We start from the raw sequence: 16,485 nt of genomic DNA on the forward strand, positions 1-16,485 counted from the left end.
CTCAGCTACTTCTCTGCAAAATGGGGTTAGTAACTTACTACAATGGGCAGCTAAGTGACCCAGTGGATTGTGATGAACCTGTAGTCAGGAGGACCTGAGCTGAAATCCAGTCTCAAACATTTACTTGTTGTGTGTCCCTGGGCAAGTCACTTAGCCCTGTTTGTCTCAGTTTCCTCATCTGTAAGATGAGCTACAAAAGCAAATGGCAGACTATTTCAGTGTCTTTACCAAGAAAACCCCAAATAGGGTCACAGAGAGTTGGACAGGACTGAAATGACTAAACTACAAGATAGCGCTACCTTACAGGGTTGTCGTGAGGATCAAATGAGATCATTTAATTAAGGTGCTTCGAAAACCTTAATGTGCCATGGAATGGTAGTTATATAGAACTTTGAAATTTACCAAGAAGTTTTCTTTTTTGCATTTTTACATTTTATTGATTTTTGATTTTTGTATTTTTTCCAATTACATTAAAGATAGCTTTCCAACATTAATTTTTGCAAGATCTTGAGTTCTGAATTCTTCTCCCTTCTTCCCCCCTCCCCAAGACACCAAGCATTCTGATCTAGGTTATACATGTACAGTCATATTCATCATATTTCTACATTAATCATGTTGTAAAATAAGAATCAGAACAAAAGGGGAAAATCACAAAAAAGAGAAAAAACAAAAAAAAAAAGTGAAAATAATCTGCTTCGCTCTGCAGTCAGACTCCATAGTTCTTTCTCTGGATGTGGTTGGTGTTTTCCATCCCAAATCTTTTGCAATTGTCTAAGATTATTGTGTTGCTGAGAAGAGCGAAGTCAATCACAGTTGACCATCACCCAATATGGCTGTTACTGTGTACAATGTTCTCCTGGTTCTGCTTACAAAGTACTTTTCTGACAACAATCCTAGGCAATAAATCTGTGCAAAGAGGGAGAGATTCAATGAGTTGACCAGAGTCATATGACTAGGTCATGGGAACCAGGATTCAAACCCAGGTCTGCTGACTTCAAGTCTATACCACATTACTCCTTTTATGTATGATCTGGATCAGATGGCTACTGAAGTCCCCTCCAAATCTCAAATTCTTTGACTTTATTACACAACTAGGTGGTGCAGTGGACAAAGTGCCAGGTCTATACAGGAAGATTCATCTTCCTAAGTTCAAATCCAACCTCAGACACTTACTACCTGTGTAACCCTGGGCAAGTCACTTAATTCTGTTTGCCTCAGTTTCCTCAACTGTAAAATGAGCTGGAGAAAGAAATGGCAAAAATCTCCAGTATTGCTGCAAAGAAAACCCTAAATGGGGTCACATAGAGTCAGAGAATCACAGCTGAAACAATTGAACAAGAAAATCCCTTCCAAATCTCAAATTCTTTAATTCTGTGCAATCATTTTTCTTTCTTCCTTGGGCTTCACCTTCCTATTCTGTGAAAAGTGGGAGTCTAATGAGATGATTTCTATGATCTTATAATTCTAGGACTGGCCAGAGGCTATTTCATCATGAGGGTCTGTCAGACTGGCTCATAAAATCCCTAAGGGCATAACTGAGGTTTCCCTATATTAGGAAATAAAAAGGGAAGTTACCATTTCTCAGTTCTCACTGGTGTTTGGGTCTTATAAGCCACCATCACTCAGGAATGAAATGTGTGTCCTAGGTACCAGCAATCCCCCTTTCCTCTTCTTCTTAGGTGGGATCCTTTGTTTTGCTAACCTGAGAGAGAATTCAGGGGAAAGATTATACACAGTAAGGAATAACACTGGTCAAGTGTCGTTAATTAACTCAGTATAATTTTAGTTAGTTAGGCTACTGCAAAATGAGGTGATTGGCTAGATAATCACTAAAATCCTTTCCAGGGGAGAATACAGCATAGAGGGAAAAGGAACTAAATTTGAATCTTCACTCAACTACTTACTCACTATGTGACTTTGGGCACATCATTTCATCTCTCTGAGACCTTGGTCTCACCTTCAATGTAAGAGAGTGGCAACAGATGACCTTTGAGGTCTCTTTCAGACCTAATCTTCTGAGTTTCCCCCAGACTTGAACTTGGCTTTCCCAGTACGAGACTTACACCTTTTGATTATAGCTTCCACAAAAGTAGATTTAGGATTGCTTTCCTTTGAGTATGATCCTGTGATGCCCCTAATAAATACAAAAGGAGAGTGACAACCGGCTCTACACCACCCCCTTCTTTGCATCCTGATGCAAGATGGCTGTCTAGTCATTGACAATAGAGGAGAAATCACCAACTGGAGATTTTCAGTGGAACAGAGCCCAGAAGGCAGTTTAGGTGTTTGGCAGGCCAATTCCAGGGAAAAGTTTTCCAAGATGGTGGATTTTCTACAATTGTTTGCTAAGTAAGCAGAACTAAGAGATGGATAAATAGATGGATGGATAGATGGATGGATGGATAGATAGACAGACTAGATAAATAGATGTATGGATAAATAGACTACATATATGAACACAGATAGACTAGAAAGATAGATGGATGGATAGATAGACTAGATAGATAGATGAACAAAGATATACTAGATAGATGGATGGACTAGATAGATGGACACAGCTAGACTAGATAAATATAGATGGATAGATAGACTAGATAGATAAGTAGATAGATAAATAGAATGGGTAGATAGACTAGATAGATGGATGGATTGATAGACATAGATAGATGGACACAAGCAGACTATATAGATAAATGGATAGAAGATTAGATGGATAGATTAGATAAATAGATGGCTAGACTGGGTGGATAGATAGACTAGTTGGATGGATGAACAGATAGACTAGATAGACACAGATAGATGAATAGATAGATAAATGGATAGATAGATGGAGGGATAAATAGGAGATAGACTGGAATATGTGCCAGGTACTATGCTGTGTTAGGGATATAAATACAAGCAAATAAAGCAATCTCTATCCTCAAGGAACTTACATTCTAATGGAGAAAGACCACACATAAAGGGGAGTTGGAAAGCGAAAGGAAGAAGAAAGATACTCGGATGAGAGGAAGGCTACTGGTGAAGAGATGGGAAAGTCTAGAGGACATGGAGCCAGGAATGAAGTGACCATGGCCTGTGCTATAGTTGTCTGGGCAAGGACTCACTGATCAAGAGAGTGGGTCTCAGGGGAAAGGTATCTCCAGGGTGGGCAGGCTGTTGGCAAGGGAATGAGATTTGGATAAGAAGAGATGGAGGTAAAACAGAGCCAGGAGGGCAGTCAGTTCATGTCCCTTGCATCTTGGAACCACTCAGCTAGATGGACCCAGGCACAGGGAAAGTGATATTCCAGGAGAGGGTAGCTCCTAATGCCAGGAGGGAAGGGCAAACCACACTTGGTGGATGTCCTGGGGCATCATTTGCAATAGTGCAGTCATCATAGTCAATATTTATATTATAGTCTAAGGATTACAAACCTATGGGATAGGTAGTGTATTTTTATTCCCATCAAGGGAAACCAATGTTGAGAATGTTTGAAGTCATATATTTAGTAATCCTCAGTTCTGGGAATGAAAACCAAACCCTTTTACTCCATTACATCATGTTACATAGTCATGGGACTATCAATTTTGGTGGCAGGCACCAGTCAGGAGCAGCAGGTGCCAGTCAGCCTTGAACAGTGGATATGAGAGAAAAAGTAGAGAACAGAGAAGGTCTGCTGATAGGGACTGAAGTAGGAGAGTCAGTCTAGCATGCTGGAAAGTGCACTGGATTGGAAGCCCAAGTCATGGCTCTGTCAAAAACTAGCTGCTTAACCGCAGACAAGCCATTTCCTTGCTCTATACCTCAGTTTCCTCATCTGTAAAATGAAGGTGGACTAGATTACTTTTGAGGTCTCTTCTAGCTCACATTTTGTAGTTTGAAACTGAAGGATGTGCTCTCTGGGTTCTTTGGGCAAAAGGGACTATGAGCATATGTGTCTTTAACCATAGCTGCATATTGACCACAATTGGCGCCACCATCACTCACAACAAAGAACAGTGATGAAGTCAAAGATTCTGATCCTCCTTAGGTTATTCCCCTTGGAAAACAGAGAGAATAGGAAGAGTGGAAAAGAGCACTGGCCTTCAAGTCAGAAGACCTGGATTCAAGTCCCAGGGTTGATCACTGACTTGCCTGGTGACCAAGTTGCTTCTCTCTGGGCTGTATCTGTAAAATGAGGGAATTGGGCTAGATAATCTCTTCAAAATCTTTCCTAGGTCAGGGGCAACTAGGTGGTTCAGTAGATAGAGCACTGGTCCTGGAGTCAGGAGGACCCAAGTTCAAATCTAGCCTCAGACACTTACTAGCCTGTGACCTTAGACAATTCACAACCCCCATTGATTCCCCCGCAAAAATACATATATGATACATACATACATACATACACACACACACACACACACACACACACATATATATATATATATATATATATACACATATTATGTATAATATGTATGTATAAGAAAGAAAGAGCTCTCCTACTTCAGACTTCCTGTTTGCTGCTTGATTTTTATGAAGCTTTTGGGTCTGGTCCAAAGGCAGACACTTAGATGGAACTAGAGATTTAGGAAGCCAAGCTCTTGGCCATCATTCAGAGTGGAATGCCCACTCCCAATAGGCTAGGTCCACAGCCATTTTCAGGCCACCAGGCAGAACGTTCAGTGCCAATGCCCCCTTCCTCTCTAGAAAAGAGAAAAATGGACAAGTTCCCTCAGCAGTTAATCCCATTGCTTTCTGGGAGAGTTCTCCCTTCACCTCCCTAATCAGGTCTAGAATCTTCAACAGTGGGGTCTGGGACAACCCTCTAGATCCCAGACTCAGCTGTAATATCTCTGGGTTGCTGAGATTTTCCCTTAATGTGCTTTAAGAACACCACCAAAGCATACGGGCAATGCCATGGTATCTGCATGGGACGAACATGCATGAGTTTTTGTGGTTGTCATTTTGGTAAGGTCCAACTCTCTGAAGATACTGCATTGGTTTGCCATTTCCTTCTCTAACTCATTTTACAGATGACAAATTGAGGCAAACAGAGCTCAATGAGTTGCCCAGGGTCACACAGCTAATAAGAGTCTGAGGCTGGATTTGAACTCATGTCCTCCAGTAGACTCCACTCTATCCACTGCATCACCTAGCTGCCCACATATATGAATAGATTTTGTATATATCAGGCCCAAGAAGGTTTTATAGATACATGGAGACTGCTCAACTTTGAGGCATTGGTGCGTGGAAATAACTGAATGCTCAAAAGACCCAAACAGTAAAATAAAACTCGGAATTTCTAACACCTGGAGCAAATTCATTTGAGTGGCAGCAGGGGAAGCCCCCAGGGCACACCAAAGCTGCGACTGAAGAGGTTGGGCCTGCTGTGGGTGTTTGTGTGGAATGGGTCCCTGGGCTAGGTGGCAAGAGAGGGGCGTTTTGCTTCAGCTGGCAAGTCTTGACAATAGCAGTAGAAAAAGGCAAATCTCTAGACATGAATAGAACCCTTCAGAGGGTGCAGGTGGTGTGCAGTAGGGAGGGAGGTAAGGAAGAGGGAGGAAGCATGCCTCGCCTCTACCAGTACTGGCACAAACAGTACTGAGGGCCAAGTCCCACTCTGTCCTACATAACTATAGTTCTAGCATTCAGTAGGCTTTCTGTTGTGGGGAGGGCAATCCAATCTAACTCCACAAGGAATGGCGAGATTAAAGTAGCAAGGGCTGGGAGAGACCTATATATTTTTATATGAAATCCATAACATGAGAATTATTTGCAAACTATCATTTGGAGGTAAATGTTTTCTCGGGTGGAGGTTTGCAAGAATCTAAGGGATCAGAGGGTAACCGATCTGAGAAGAACCCTAGCACTTTTTATTATATTGTATTATATAGAATTTGACCTTGATTTGAAGCATACCAGAGTCTTCATCTGTAAAATGGGGATGCAATACCTACTTTAGAGAGTTGCTAGAGGAAAATACTTCATAAACCTTAAAGTTATATGTGAGCTTTCTTTATTATTAGCTCTACCTAACTTTTTGCTTTCTAAAAGGATTCACTATAGGCTTTCTTTAAATAGCTAGCTTTCCTAATGCATTTTAAAATATAATTTGGTTTGCAAAAATTTGATTAACTAAACATGTATGCAAGTCTCTTACATAAAGTGAATTCCATGTGCATTGAAAAAAGCCACCTCCTCTTGCTAGCTCATGGATTCTAGAGAGTCAGAATCTCAGGGAATCTGATTCTTATTCTTTCTCTAGAAGTCAAGATGGATGAAGACTTCTCCTCCCAGGTGAAGAAGATTGGTCTGGCCATGGGAACATCCTTGTCAGACAAAGACATTGACATGCTGCCATCAGACATGAGGCACCATGGTAAGGCATGGAAGTTAATGAGGATTAACCAGCCTCCTTAGCTGTGCTCCATGCAGAACTGGGGGAGAGCAGAGCCCAGACAAGGCATCTCTGTGTACTCTAAGCAAGTTTTAGAATTGCCTGTCTTATTTGTGTTGCTGTCTGCCTTATACCTCTGTTACATAGGACTTGATCTATCTCAAAACACACAACAGTGTGGGGTAGAGAGCAAAATCTTTTGGCATTAAAGAATTATTCATTTATGGGGTAAAAGTGTCCTATTCTGTATTCCTCTAGTGTGTGGCCTAGTTCCAGTTCTGGGGCCTCATCCCATTCACCAGCACTAATGGACAAATAATTGCACAGCCCCCAAGGGGGGGAAGTAGAGAGAAACTAGAATCCCATTTTTCACCCCATTGCTTGACCAGATCTGGCTGGTTTGTTAGATCATAGATTCCTGTAACCCTGGTGTTAATAGCCTTTTTTAACTTAAGCCATTGGCAATAAGTGGTATCTGGTCTATAGGTCTCTTCTTCTCCTACACATGCAATACCCATGCCTCACTTCCTCTATAGAGCCTCTACACACTAAGAAGGGACCTCAACCCTGAGCTTACTCCTTGGATCTCTTTCCTTGCCTGTTTAAGGCTGGTGTCTCAGTTTGGCCAAGCATGAGCCTGTAGCTCCAAAATACCTGACCCCATCAACTACAGACTGGGAGCAATAGACCTTCTCTGACTGCCACCACCTCCAATCCCCCTAACAGCTACCCTGCCCTGTTGACTCTCCCCTCTAGCTTGAAAGAAAGCACAGTTTATTGAAGGGGCTGAGTTTGAATCCTACCTTCAACTCTCCTATCCCTGGGAAAATCACTTAACCTCTCTGATCCTGTTTCTTCATATGTAAAATGGGAAGGAAGGAAGGAAGGAAGGAAGGAAGAAAGGAAGGAAGGAAGGAAGGAAGGAAGGAAGGAAGGAAGGAAGGAAGGAAGGGAGGGAGGAAGGAAGGAAGGGAGGGAGGAAGGGAGGGAGGAAGGGAGGAAACAAGTATTTATTAAGTATGCCCACTCTATTATCTCATTTGATCCTCACATCCACCCTGGGAGGTTGGTAGTACGGGCAAACCTCGGAGATATTGTGGGTGAAGTTCCCAAACATTGGAGTATTGAAATAAAGCAAGTCACAGAAATTTTTGGCTTTCCCACTGCATATAAAAGTTACATTTGTACTGTGCTGTATGTAGTATTAGGTGGGCAATAGTATTATGTCTTTCTAAAAAAAAAGAACAATGTACATACCTTAATTTAAAAAGACTTTATTGCTAAAAAATGCTAATCATCCTCTGAGCCTTCAGGGAGCCATAATCTTTTCGCTGGTAGAGGGCCTTGCCTCAATGCTGATGGCTGCTGACTGATCAAGGTTGCTGAAGGTTGGGTTGGTTGTGGCAATTTCTTAAAATAAGACACCAATGAAATTCACTGCATCATTGGACTCTTCCTTTCACTTGAACACTTAGAGGCCATTGTAAGGGTTATTAATTAGCCTAATTTTAATACTGTTGTGTCTCAGGGAATAGAGAGACCCAAAGAGGAGAGAGAAGACAAGGAACTGGTAGTTGGTGGAGCAGTCAAAACACTCACAATGTTTGTCAATTAAGTTTGCCGCCTTATATGGGTACAGTCCATGCACCCCAAAACAATGACAATAATAACATCAAAGATCACTGATGACAGATCAACGCAACATGTAATAATAATGGAAAAGTTTAAAATACCATGAGAATTACCAAAATGTGACACAGAGGCATGATACTGGAATTTTGTGACATTGGAAAAATGGGGCCTATAGATTTGCTCAGTATAGGGTTGCCACAAACCTTTAATTTCTTTTAAAAAAAACACTATCTTCGAATTACGATAAAGTAAAACACAATCAAATGAAGTATGCTTGTATTATCCCCATTTTGCAGCTGAGTAAGTTGAGGCAGACAGAAGTTAAGTGATTTTACCCAAGGTCATAACAGCTAGTCAAAGTCTGAAATCAGATTCAAACTCAGGTTGTCTTGAGTCCAGGCCAGCCTTTAATCACTGTACCATCTAGCTTCCTCTAATGGAGATGCTAATATTTGCTTTGCTAACATATATTATGCACCATTATCATTCTAGGGTCTTTCAACTACACCAGATTCTTTGAGTAAATGCAAAAGTTCCAGACCTCAGGCCAGCAGGAAGGGATCATTCGGAAATCCTTCCAGATGTTGGACAAAGATAAGAACGGCTACAATGAGTGGAATGAGATCAAGTAAAGGGCAGGGAGTGGCCCTGGGCCCCCTCCTTCCCTCCCTTGGTCTGCCTTCTCCTCCACTCTTGGGAGTCCTCCCTCGCCTCCTCTGATCCTAGAGTCTTAGATCGTCTAAGCCAGAAGGCAGGTCAGCTATCATCCAGGACAACCTCTTCATTTTCCAGATGAAGCCCACAGAGAGGCAGTGACTAGCCCAAAGTCATGTAATCATTTCAGTGGGCAGTCATGGTTGGAGCTGGGAATAAAATATATCTTCAGACTCACTATGCACCACTCCCTACAAAATAAATGTACATCTGTAGTCTCCCCGCTTTAGGGGCTTGGAGGTTACACATACTATTGATATGGAGGGACATCAAAAGATTCAGACAATGGGAGGAAAATGTGCAACTGGACAAGAATACAGACTCTTTCCCCTTTTGCTGTGTTTGATCTGCTCTTCCTACTCACATAACCTCCCTTCTCCTGTCCCTATCTGCCTCTATATACCTAGTAAGACAGAAGAAACAGACATGATTCCATTCTAGGCTCTCATCTGATTACTCACCTTCCCCAAGTGCCCTTGGCTATGTCTACAGCCTTCTCTGGGAGTAAGAAAACCAATAGACAACTTAGATCCACAGCCCTGAGAACATCCCATACCTCTGAACTCCACTATTCCAAAGCTTCCCATTCTCTGCTTCACAGGTACATCCTGTCCACGATCCCCAGCGTTGGCCCTGCAGCCCCCCTGACAGACGAGGAGGCTGAGGCAATAATCCAGGCAGCTGACACTGATGGAGATGGACGCATCGATTTTGAAGGTTGGGAGCATGGGGACTGACGGGAAAAAGGTGGGACAGACTCTGGGGGAGAAGGTGAAGAGGGGAGTGAGAAGACAAACCAAATCCTAGTTCTGCAGTGAAGGGCCGGACTCCCAAACAATCCACTCCCTGCTCAGATCCCAAGGTCCTCCCAGTCTAGCCTCTGCACCTCTCTGTGATTTACACGTCCCCACAGCACATCTGCCTGGCTGCAGAATTGGGAGATACCTTGGAGATTACTTAGACAGATAAATCCCTGCCCAAAGGATAAATCCTATTTACAATACCCTTGATAAAAGGTCAGTTAGTTTCCACTTGAATGCCTTTAGAAAAGGGAATTTACTGTTCTTGAGGCCCTCGATTCCATAGCTAAACAACTCTCTTAAGTTAGGGCATTTTTCTTTATGCTGCTTCAAAGTCTACTTTCCTGTAACTTCAGCTCCCTTGTCCTAGTTATCATCCTTAGGACCAAGCATTCATTCAAGAAACATTGACTAATCGCCTACTATGTGCAGAACACTGGAGATGGTACATGTTTAAACAATACATCACCCTTGACTTCAGAGAAATTACAAGCTAGCCAAGGGATGCAATGCATACACAGTTAACTCAAATACATGAGTTCATTGAACTCTCTGAGCCTGTTTCCTCACATGGGAGAGAAAGGAAGAAAATAAGCATTTATTGAGTATCTACTGTGTGTCCGACATTGGGAGAAGTGCTTTACAAATATGACCTCATTTGACCCTCACAACAGCCCTGTGAGATAGGTGCTATTGCTGTCCTCATTTTACAGTTAAGTAAGCTGAGGGAGATAAAGGTTAACTGACTTGCCAAGGCTCTGAGGCCAGAGATTTGAACTCCCATCTTCCTGAGTCCAGGATCAGCCCTCTGTCTTGTGTGTTATCTAACTGCCTCACACATAAGAGAATAACTGAATTACCTTTGTGATGAACGAAAAACCCTAAGAGACAGGGTTTCTGGGTAATTAATAATCAATTTATTAAGTTAACTGGCAATCAATAAATTTATGGTCAGTGGTTATAGACAGTCTGAAAGTTATAAATAATCCTTGAAAGGAAATGCCCCTGACAAGTGAAAAATCAACTCTAATTGGTGGACATTTAATGAGGAGGTGGCTAGAAGTCTTCAGCTCCTCCTGCTGAGAATGTACCTTGATCATGAGACAGCCAACTCCAACAATCAGGACAGGGGAATCCATATTCATCCAGACCACTCTGGTTAGTTTTCTCCTTCATGAGCTGGGTCACTCTAAACTCTAATGCAGGGGGTATAAGGATAGGCGCTCTTTTCCCAGGATAAGAACTTAAATTATGTTTATACCCTAAAAAGAAGTAAAGTCTCCTAGTTGGTTGGGAGCCTGACCGAAATTGAAGAGCTTTCTCCTTGACGGTAGGGGTACTCTCATCTATCAGTCATGTCCTTTAAAGACCGATTTTTTAACAAGAACTAGACATTAATGAGGAAATTGAGAAGAAAAACTGGATCCCAATTTGATCTGTGGTCATTGATATAATAATAAAATAATTTCTCTCAACTTACAGGAGCACCATTGCCAGCAAATGAGAACTTTTACTTTAAAGTATTGTACAAAAGTCAGTTGTTATTATTCTTAGAGAATTGTGAAAGAAATGCTCTCTGAAGTTCATGGCTAAAGATCATTACTGACAGATAGGATCAGGAAATGCTCCATGAAGGTGACAGACAGCATTTGATTTAGGCTTTAAAGGAAGGAGAGGAGTTTAATGAATTTAAAATAGAACAATCCAGTCATGTAGTTTGGGATAGACATGTGGTCCTGTAGACTGAATGAACAGGAGTAATATGAGATAAGACACCAGATTGTAGAGGTCCTTGAATGTCAGGCAAAGGAGTTTGAACTTGGGTGGCAACAGGGAGCCATGGAAGACTTTTTGATCAGGGCAGAGACATGGTCAGATCCAGGTTGAAAGGAAGGTGTAAGGTGCTATAAAGCAGGGGTATCAAACTCAGACATAAGGGGTGGGGCCCTAAAAGGACGTAAAGATCCCTGCAGACCTTATATTCACTTAGAAAACCATGTATCAACATTATCTATGTTCTACTGGATTTTTATTTATTTTGTTAAATATTTCCCAGTTGGGGGCACCAAGAGTAATCAGAATTTTTAGCCTCCATACGCAGAAGAAATGGAAAATTTATGCTGGGTGAGGATGCTGTGTGAGCAGATGGAGTGAAGGAAAGAGTTGGTTGTTTTGTGTCTCATCACAGTCTGATCTTGGTAGGTAGCATGGAAATCCACTGAAGCCATTTGAGTGTAGACATTCCTTTCATTGGCTACAGAGTTGTCAGGCTTTTGCCAGGGCTCCTGAGTTTGGGGGCATCTTGCAGACACTCTCAGGAGGCACCTCTGTTTTCTTCTCTTCTCACCTTAGTTTAGCTGGTTTGGCTGCCCCTCTGCTGAGCCCTTGGCTCTGGTTGCATTTTTTTAAACTCCTGTTCCTACAAGTCTTCCTACCTTAAGGATTCAAGAATTCTCACCTGTTAACAACAATGCTTTTTCATCCAGATATACAGTCTCTGAGGAAATCTCTTGTAATGAGCAGTGTTCTTTGAGCACCATGGAGAAGGAAGTCCTGGGGACATGCCTAAACTTATTTCTTTTTTTAACATGTTGGGATGTGCCAGTGGGATTTCTGGGTACAGATGTCCTATAGGCATTTAGAGATGTGGCTTTGGGTCTCAGAAAGGAACTCATGACTGGAAATAGAGATGCAGAAGGGGTCTGCATAGAGTTTGATGGCATAGGAATGACAACATTTGCCAAAAGAGAAAGTTGAGAGAGAGAAGAGGGCTAGAAACAGAAACTTCTGGGCTCTGGAAAAGGATGAGGAACCACAGAAGACAAAGAGCCATTTAAAGGATAAGAAGAAAACTAAGAAGATGTGATGTCTCTGGAGTTGAAAGAAAAGAAGGTATTCAGTAAAAGAGGGGGTCAAGGACATAGATATGATGAAGAGGACAAGAACTGAAAATAAAAGATCAATGGATTTGGTGATTAGGCCATCACTGATGACCTTGAAGAGACTAGTTTCAGTAATGGAAGGATTGCAGTGGGAGGTAGAAAGGATGAAAGCTAGGCAAGAATAAGGAGTGAGGAAGTGAAGGTAGAAGATGAAGATAATTTTCTCAAGGTTAGCAGTGAAGGGGAGAAGAAAGCTAGAAGGGTCAAGGGAAGACATGTTTTGAAGACTGAACATGTTGGTAGGTAGACGTGGAAGAAGCCGGAGGCAGGGGAGAGATGGCTTGAGAGATGATGGATGGAGAAAGGGTCCCACGTCAAGAAATTAGTCTTATAAGGATAACACTTATGTTGCAGAGAAGTAGGAGATCGTAGGTGATGCTGCTAAGGAGTTTTGAAGAAGAGGGCACTGAAGGAGCTGTTGTCTGATGGTTTCAATCTTTGCAGTGAAACAGAGAGCTAAGTCAGCTGCTTTAAGTATGGCGGGTAAGAGTGCCAGGGAAGAGAGGAAAAAGCTCGGAACAATTGCTGAGGGCAATGAGATAAAGAGCTGATAAAATGGGATTTTAGAGCAGCAGAGAGGGCCCAGCTAAGCTTATGTACCATAAATTTGAAATTAGTCCAATCTTTTGACTTTCCTCCACTGACAGATAGATACTCAGCAGCCCTGGAGCAGGATGAGAGAAATTAGATAGCAGAGTTTTCTTAGGGATGAGAATTCACAGGATAACTTTCAAGTTTTCAATTCAATTAGATTCAACAAATACCTATTAAGCCTCCGCTATGAGCAAGGCCCTTGTCATAGTTATCATGTACTGCAAGTATTTTGTTATCCAGGCTAAACATCCCTATTTCCTTTCAACCCAATCCTCCTCTATCTTTGTTTCAAGTCCCCTCATCATCCCAAAATGCCCTGCCTAGATATGTTCCCATTTGTCTCTTCTGAAATATAGAACCCAAGACTGAATGTGACACTCTTGAAGTACTTGATTAGAAGAAGGTATTTTCTGTTGGTCAGCTGAGAAATATATTTTTGTGTCTGCAGAACAGAATCTCTGAATAGCTCTAAGGCACCCAAGGGTCACCTCCTGGAACTCCCCATTGGTCCTGATGGCTCTGTCTTGCTAAAATCCTAGCCTTGAACCTCCTTGTACCATTTATTGGCTGTGGTTGATGAAGGAGACAAGCTACTAAGTTTGGGAACCAGGAGGTAGCTCTGGGACCAGAAACAAAGACCTATGCTCCCTGAGGATACTATCTCTCTGGATTTTGGAAGAGTCAAGCCGCCCCTTGACCTTGGTCAAAGCCCTTTGATTCTGTCCTATTTCTGCCAAATCCTGTTATCTCCCCCTATAAGTTTTCATGCATTCACACGCGGTGCTGTTGGTGAGTTCACTTTGATCCTAAAATCGTGGTGCCCTAGGGCCTTAGAGATCATCCATCTACGTGGTCTAACCCCTTCGTGTTTACTAGCTCTCAATAAATATTTAGTAAGTAAGGGGCTACTATGTGTTAGACCGTAAGGATAAAAGAAAAAGAAACCTGAAAAAAAATCCCTACCATTTAGAAGATTACATTCTACTGGAGGAAGGGAATATACATACATAGATAATAATGATATAAGACAGGGAGTAAAGAAGGCAAAGGAGAGATCAGAGCATTGTAAGAACATTTCAGGAGACAGAATACTTAACATCCCTTCAATTCGGTGAACATTTATTAAGTGTCTACTGTATACAGGATACTTTCAGGTTCTGCAACTAGATTTTTTAAGGCCCTGGGGAGCAGAGAAGAGATAATAGGAGCATGAATTTAGAGATAGGAGGGACCTTAAGATAACCTAGTCCAATTTTGTTTTTGACAGTTGAAGAAACTGAGGAGGCCAAGAGCAGTTTAGTGACTTGCCCAAGATCACATATATACCAAATGGCGGAGCCAGGATTTGAACCTGGGTTGACCCAGGTTCATGGCATCCTGGGAATCTGTCCCCCAAATGGACAGAAGTTTTCCAATCCTGGACATCAGGAACAGTCTGAGTCTTGTATAGGGACATGCCCACCACTGTCTCCTTCTAAGTAACAGGAATACTACCACATTGGTTCCAAATCCATTGTTAACTCTAAGTTCATTGTTCCTTCTCCTGTTCCATGCAACAGTGACCCTCTCCACGAGGTCCAGTATAGAATACTGATTATATGACATGCTGCTACAGCTACGCAGAGGCCCTTTCTGATCTCTCCCATGGATATCCCCTTTTAGGTCCCAGTATTTTTCTCTATGCCTCTCTGGCCATTTGTTCCAGTGGGGAGAGAGCTAGGTTAAGACTTGGAAGGCCCTGGAGATTCTAGGTCCTGCCTTTGCAACCTACTCCTTGTGTATCTTTGAGCCATCACCCAGTTTTTCTGAGCCTGTACTTCTGCAGATGTAAAACAGGCACAATGACCTATCTGTATTTCAATGGGTTGTTGCAAGGACCAATAAGGTATAATGGGACTTTGAGACAAAGGGCACATCACATGAGGTTTTCATTACTTTTCTCTCCCCCATTCAGAATTCTCTGACATGGTCAAAAAGGAGAAGATTCCGAAGAAGAAATAGAGAGCAGACCTCCAGCTGCTTTTCACCCAAGCGCATCCAGTCCTACTTACCTTCTGCTTTGAGAAAGTTATTGGATTGTACCTGCACCCACAGTGGGCCAGTGAGCCTGAGGAAGAGTGACACCCACTGGTGATCAGTACCAAGGCAGGGGCAACTTTCATCCTGGAAAACAGAATGTTAGCCCCTCGAGGGAAGAATTGTCTTTTGTTTTGGCCTTTGTCTCCCTAGCACCTCTTAGTGTCCTATACACAGTAGGCATTAATAAATGTTTGTTTAATTGAATGGAATTGAACAAAGGAGAAAAGATTGGTAAGTCAACCAATTTAAGTCCATGTGTCCTATACATACCCACAGCCATCCTTGGGGTTAGGCCCAAACCTGCCATCCCATTGGCTCCTACTCATGACACAAGTAGCTAAAGGAGGGTTTCTGCTTTCTCTTCTTCATCCCTCTCTCCCATCCTGCCCACTCAGGATAAACCAGACTTCTTAGTGCCCTAAGGAGAGTGAGGAAGCTTTGGTCAAGAGCCTGCTTTTAAACTCCTCCAAAACCACTGGAAGTCAGGGGAGCCCATGATGGTTCAGGAAAGAGGCAGAGTATCTCCTGTGGATCTGGGCCATTGGCCACAGGTGTAGGCCTACCCTCCCTCGGTTCGCTGGCCCTGAGTGAGCAGCCTGGGTGCTCTCATTGAGACGCCCCTTTCCGTTCATTTAGGGTGGGGTGGAGACTCTGCAAGAGGTGAAGGAAAGGGAGAGCACCTCCCCTAACCCCTTCCACCTCCCACCTTGCTGCTCTGGTGTCTCCCAAACAGCTTTCTCCACACTGGAGAACAAGACAAAGGCTGCTCCCTCTTAGTTAACCTCTGTTTTAGTTAACTCAGCTTCTGATGCTCCCCAAATCAGAGTGACTATTGTCAAGCTGCAAAGGGCAAGCAGAAAGGTAGCAAGAAAGAACAGTCTGCAGGGGGCCTGCCTCAGGATGTCCTCACAGTTCAAGGTGACCCCCGCTCCCAAAGGGCTCCCTGGTGGGGAGGGGACAGTCTCTCCCAACCACCTGTCCCCTTGGCACATGACACCTGCACACTCAAAGAGACTCCCCCAGTTAAGGGCTCATCAAATAGGGTAGGAAGTAGGAACTACAGTTGGATTTAAGCCCAGGACAGAGACAAATTTCAGATGGTCTGGAGGAAAGACCAAATAGGTGGAAGCCTTGGCTCTGGTGGCCCCAGAGAAACACATCTGGGGTTGTACAGGGAACTGATGAGCACATCAGGATAGTGCATGATGATGCACTATCAAGATGAGGCAGTGACTCTAAAATTCACAGGGCAGCCTCATCCTTTAATGGCATCATGGAGAATGAATAGCCCTGGAAATATCCAGAAATTCTTTGCCCTTCAATCCCTATCTAGAAACATCATCTAGAAGCATGGCATCCTGGGAAT

General features: G+C 42.8%; 1 protein-coding gene and 1 long non-coding RNA gene across 3 annotated transcripts; one reads left to right on the forward strand and one right to left on the reverse strand.

Annotated features, from left to right (window-relative positions):
* Positions 1–351: 351 nt before the first annotated feature.
* Positions 352–5,639, reverse strand: LOC140527939 (uncharacterized). Of its 2 annotated transcripts, none has more exons than XR_011974985.1 (4): positions 4,465–5,639; positions 1,958–2,134; positions 1,576–1,702; positions 352–906 (listed from the first exon to the last, which is right to left on the reverse strand). It is a non-coding gene; the product is annotated as an uncharacterized lncRNA (long non-coding RNA). The 2 variants fall into 2 exon arrangements; XR_011974986.1 differs by having other exon boundaries at positions 1,905–2,134.
* A 488-nt stretch (positions 5,640–6,127) lies between these two features.
* PVALEF (parvalbumin like EF-hand containing) lies at positions 6,128–15,418 on the forward strand. The gene is given in 4 exon segments (XM_072645281.1): positions 6,128–6,340; positions 8,483–8,618; positions 9,306–9,421; positions 14,995–15,418. Coding segments are annotated over 4 exon segments (405 nt in total). The 5' UTR covers positions 6,128–6,234; the 3' UTR covers positions 15,042–15,418.
* The last annotated feature ends 1,067 nt before the right edge of the window (positions 15,419–16,485 follow it).

Source organism: Notamacropus eugenii, chromosome 2 (genome assembly GCF_028372415.1).
Source record: "Notamacropus eugenii isolate mMacEug1 chromosome 2, mMacEug1.pri_v2, whole genome shotgun sequence".
NCBI classification, from domain to species: Eukaryota; Metazoa; Chordata; class Mammalia; order Diprotodontia; family Macropodidae; genus Notamacropus; species Notamacropus eugenii.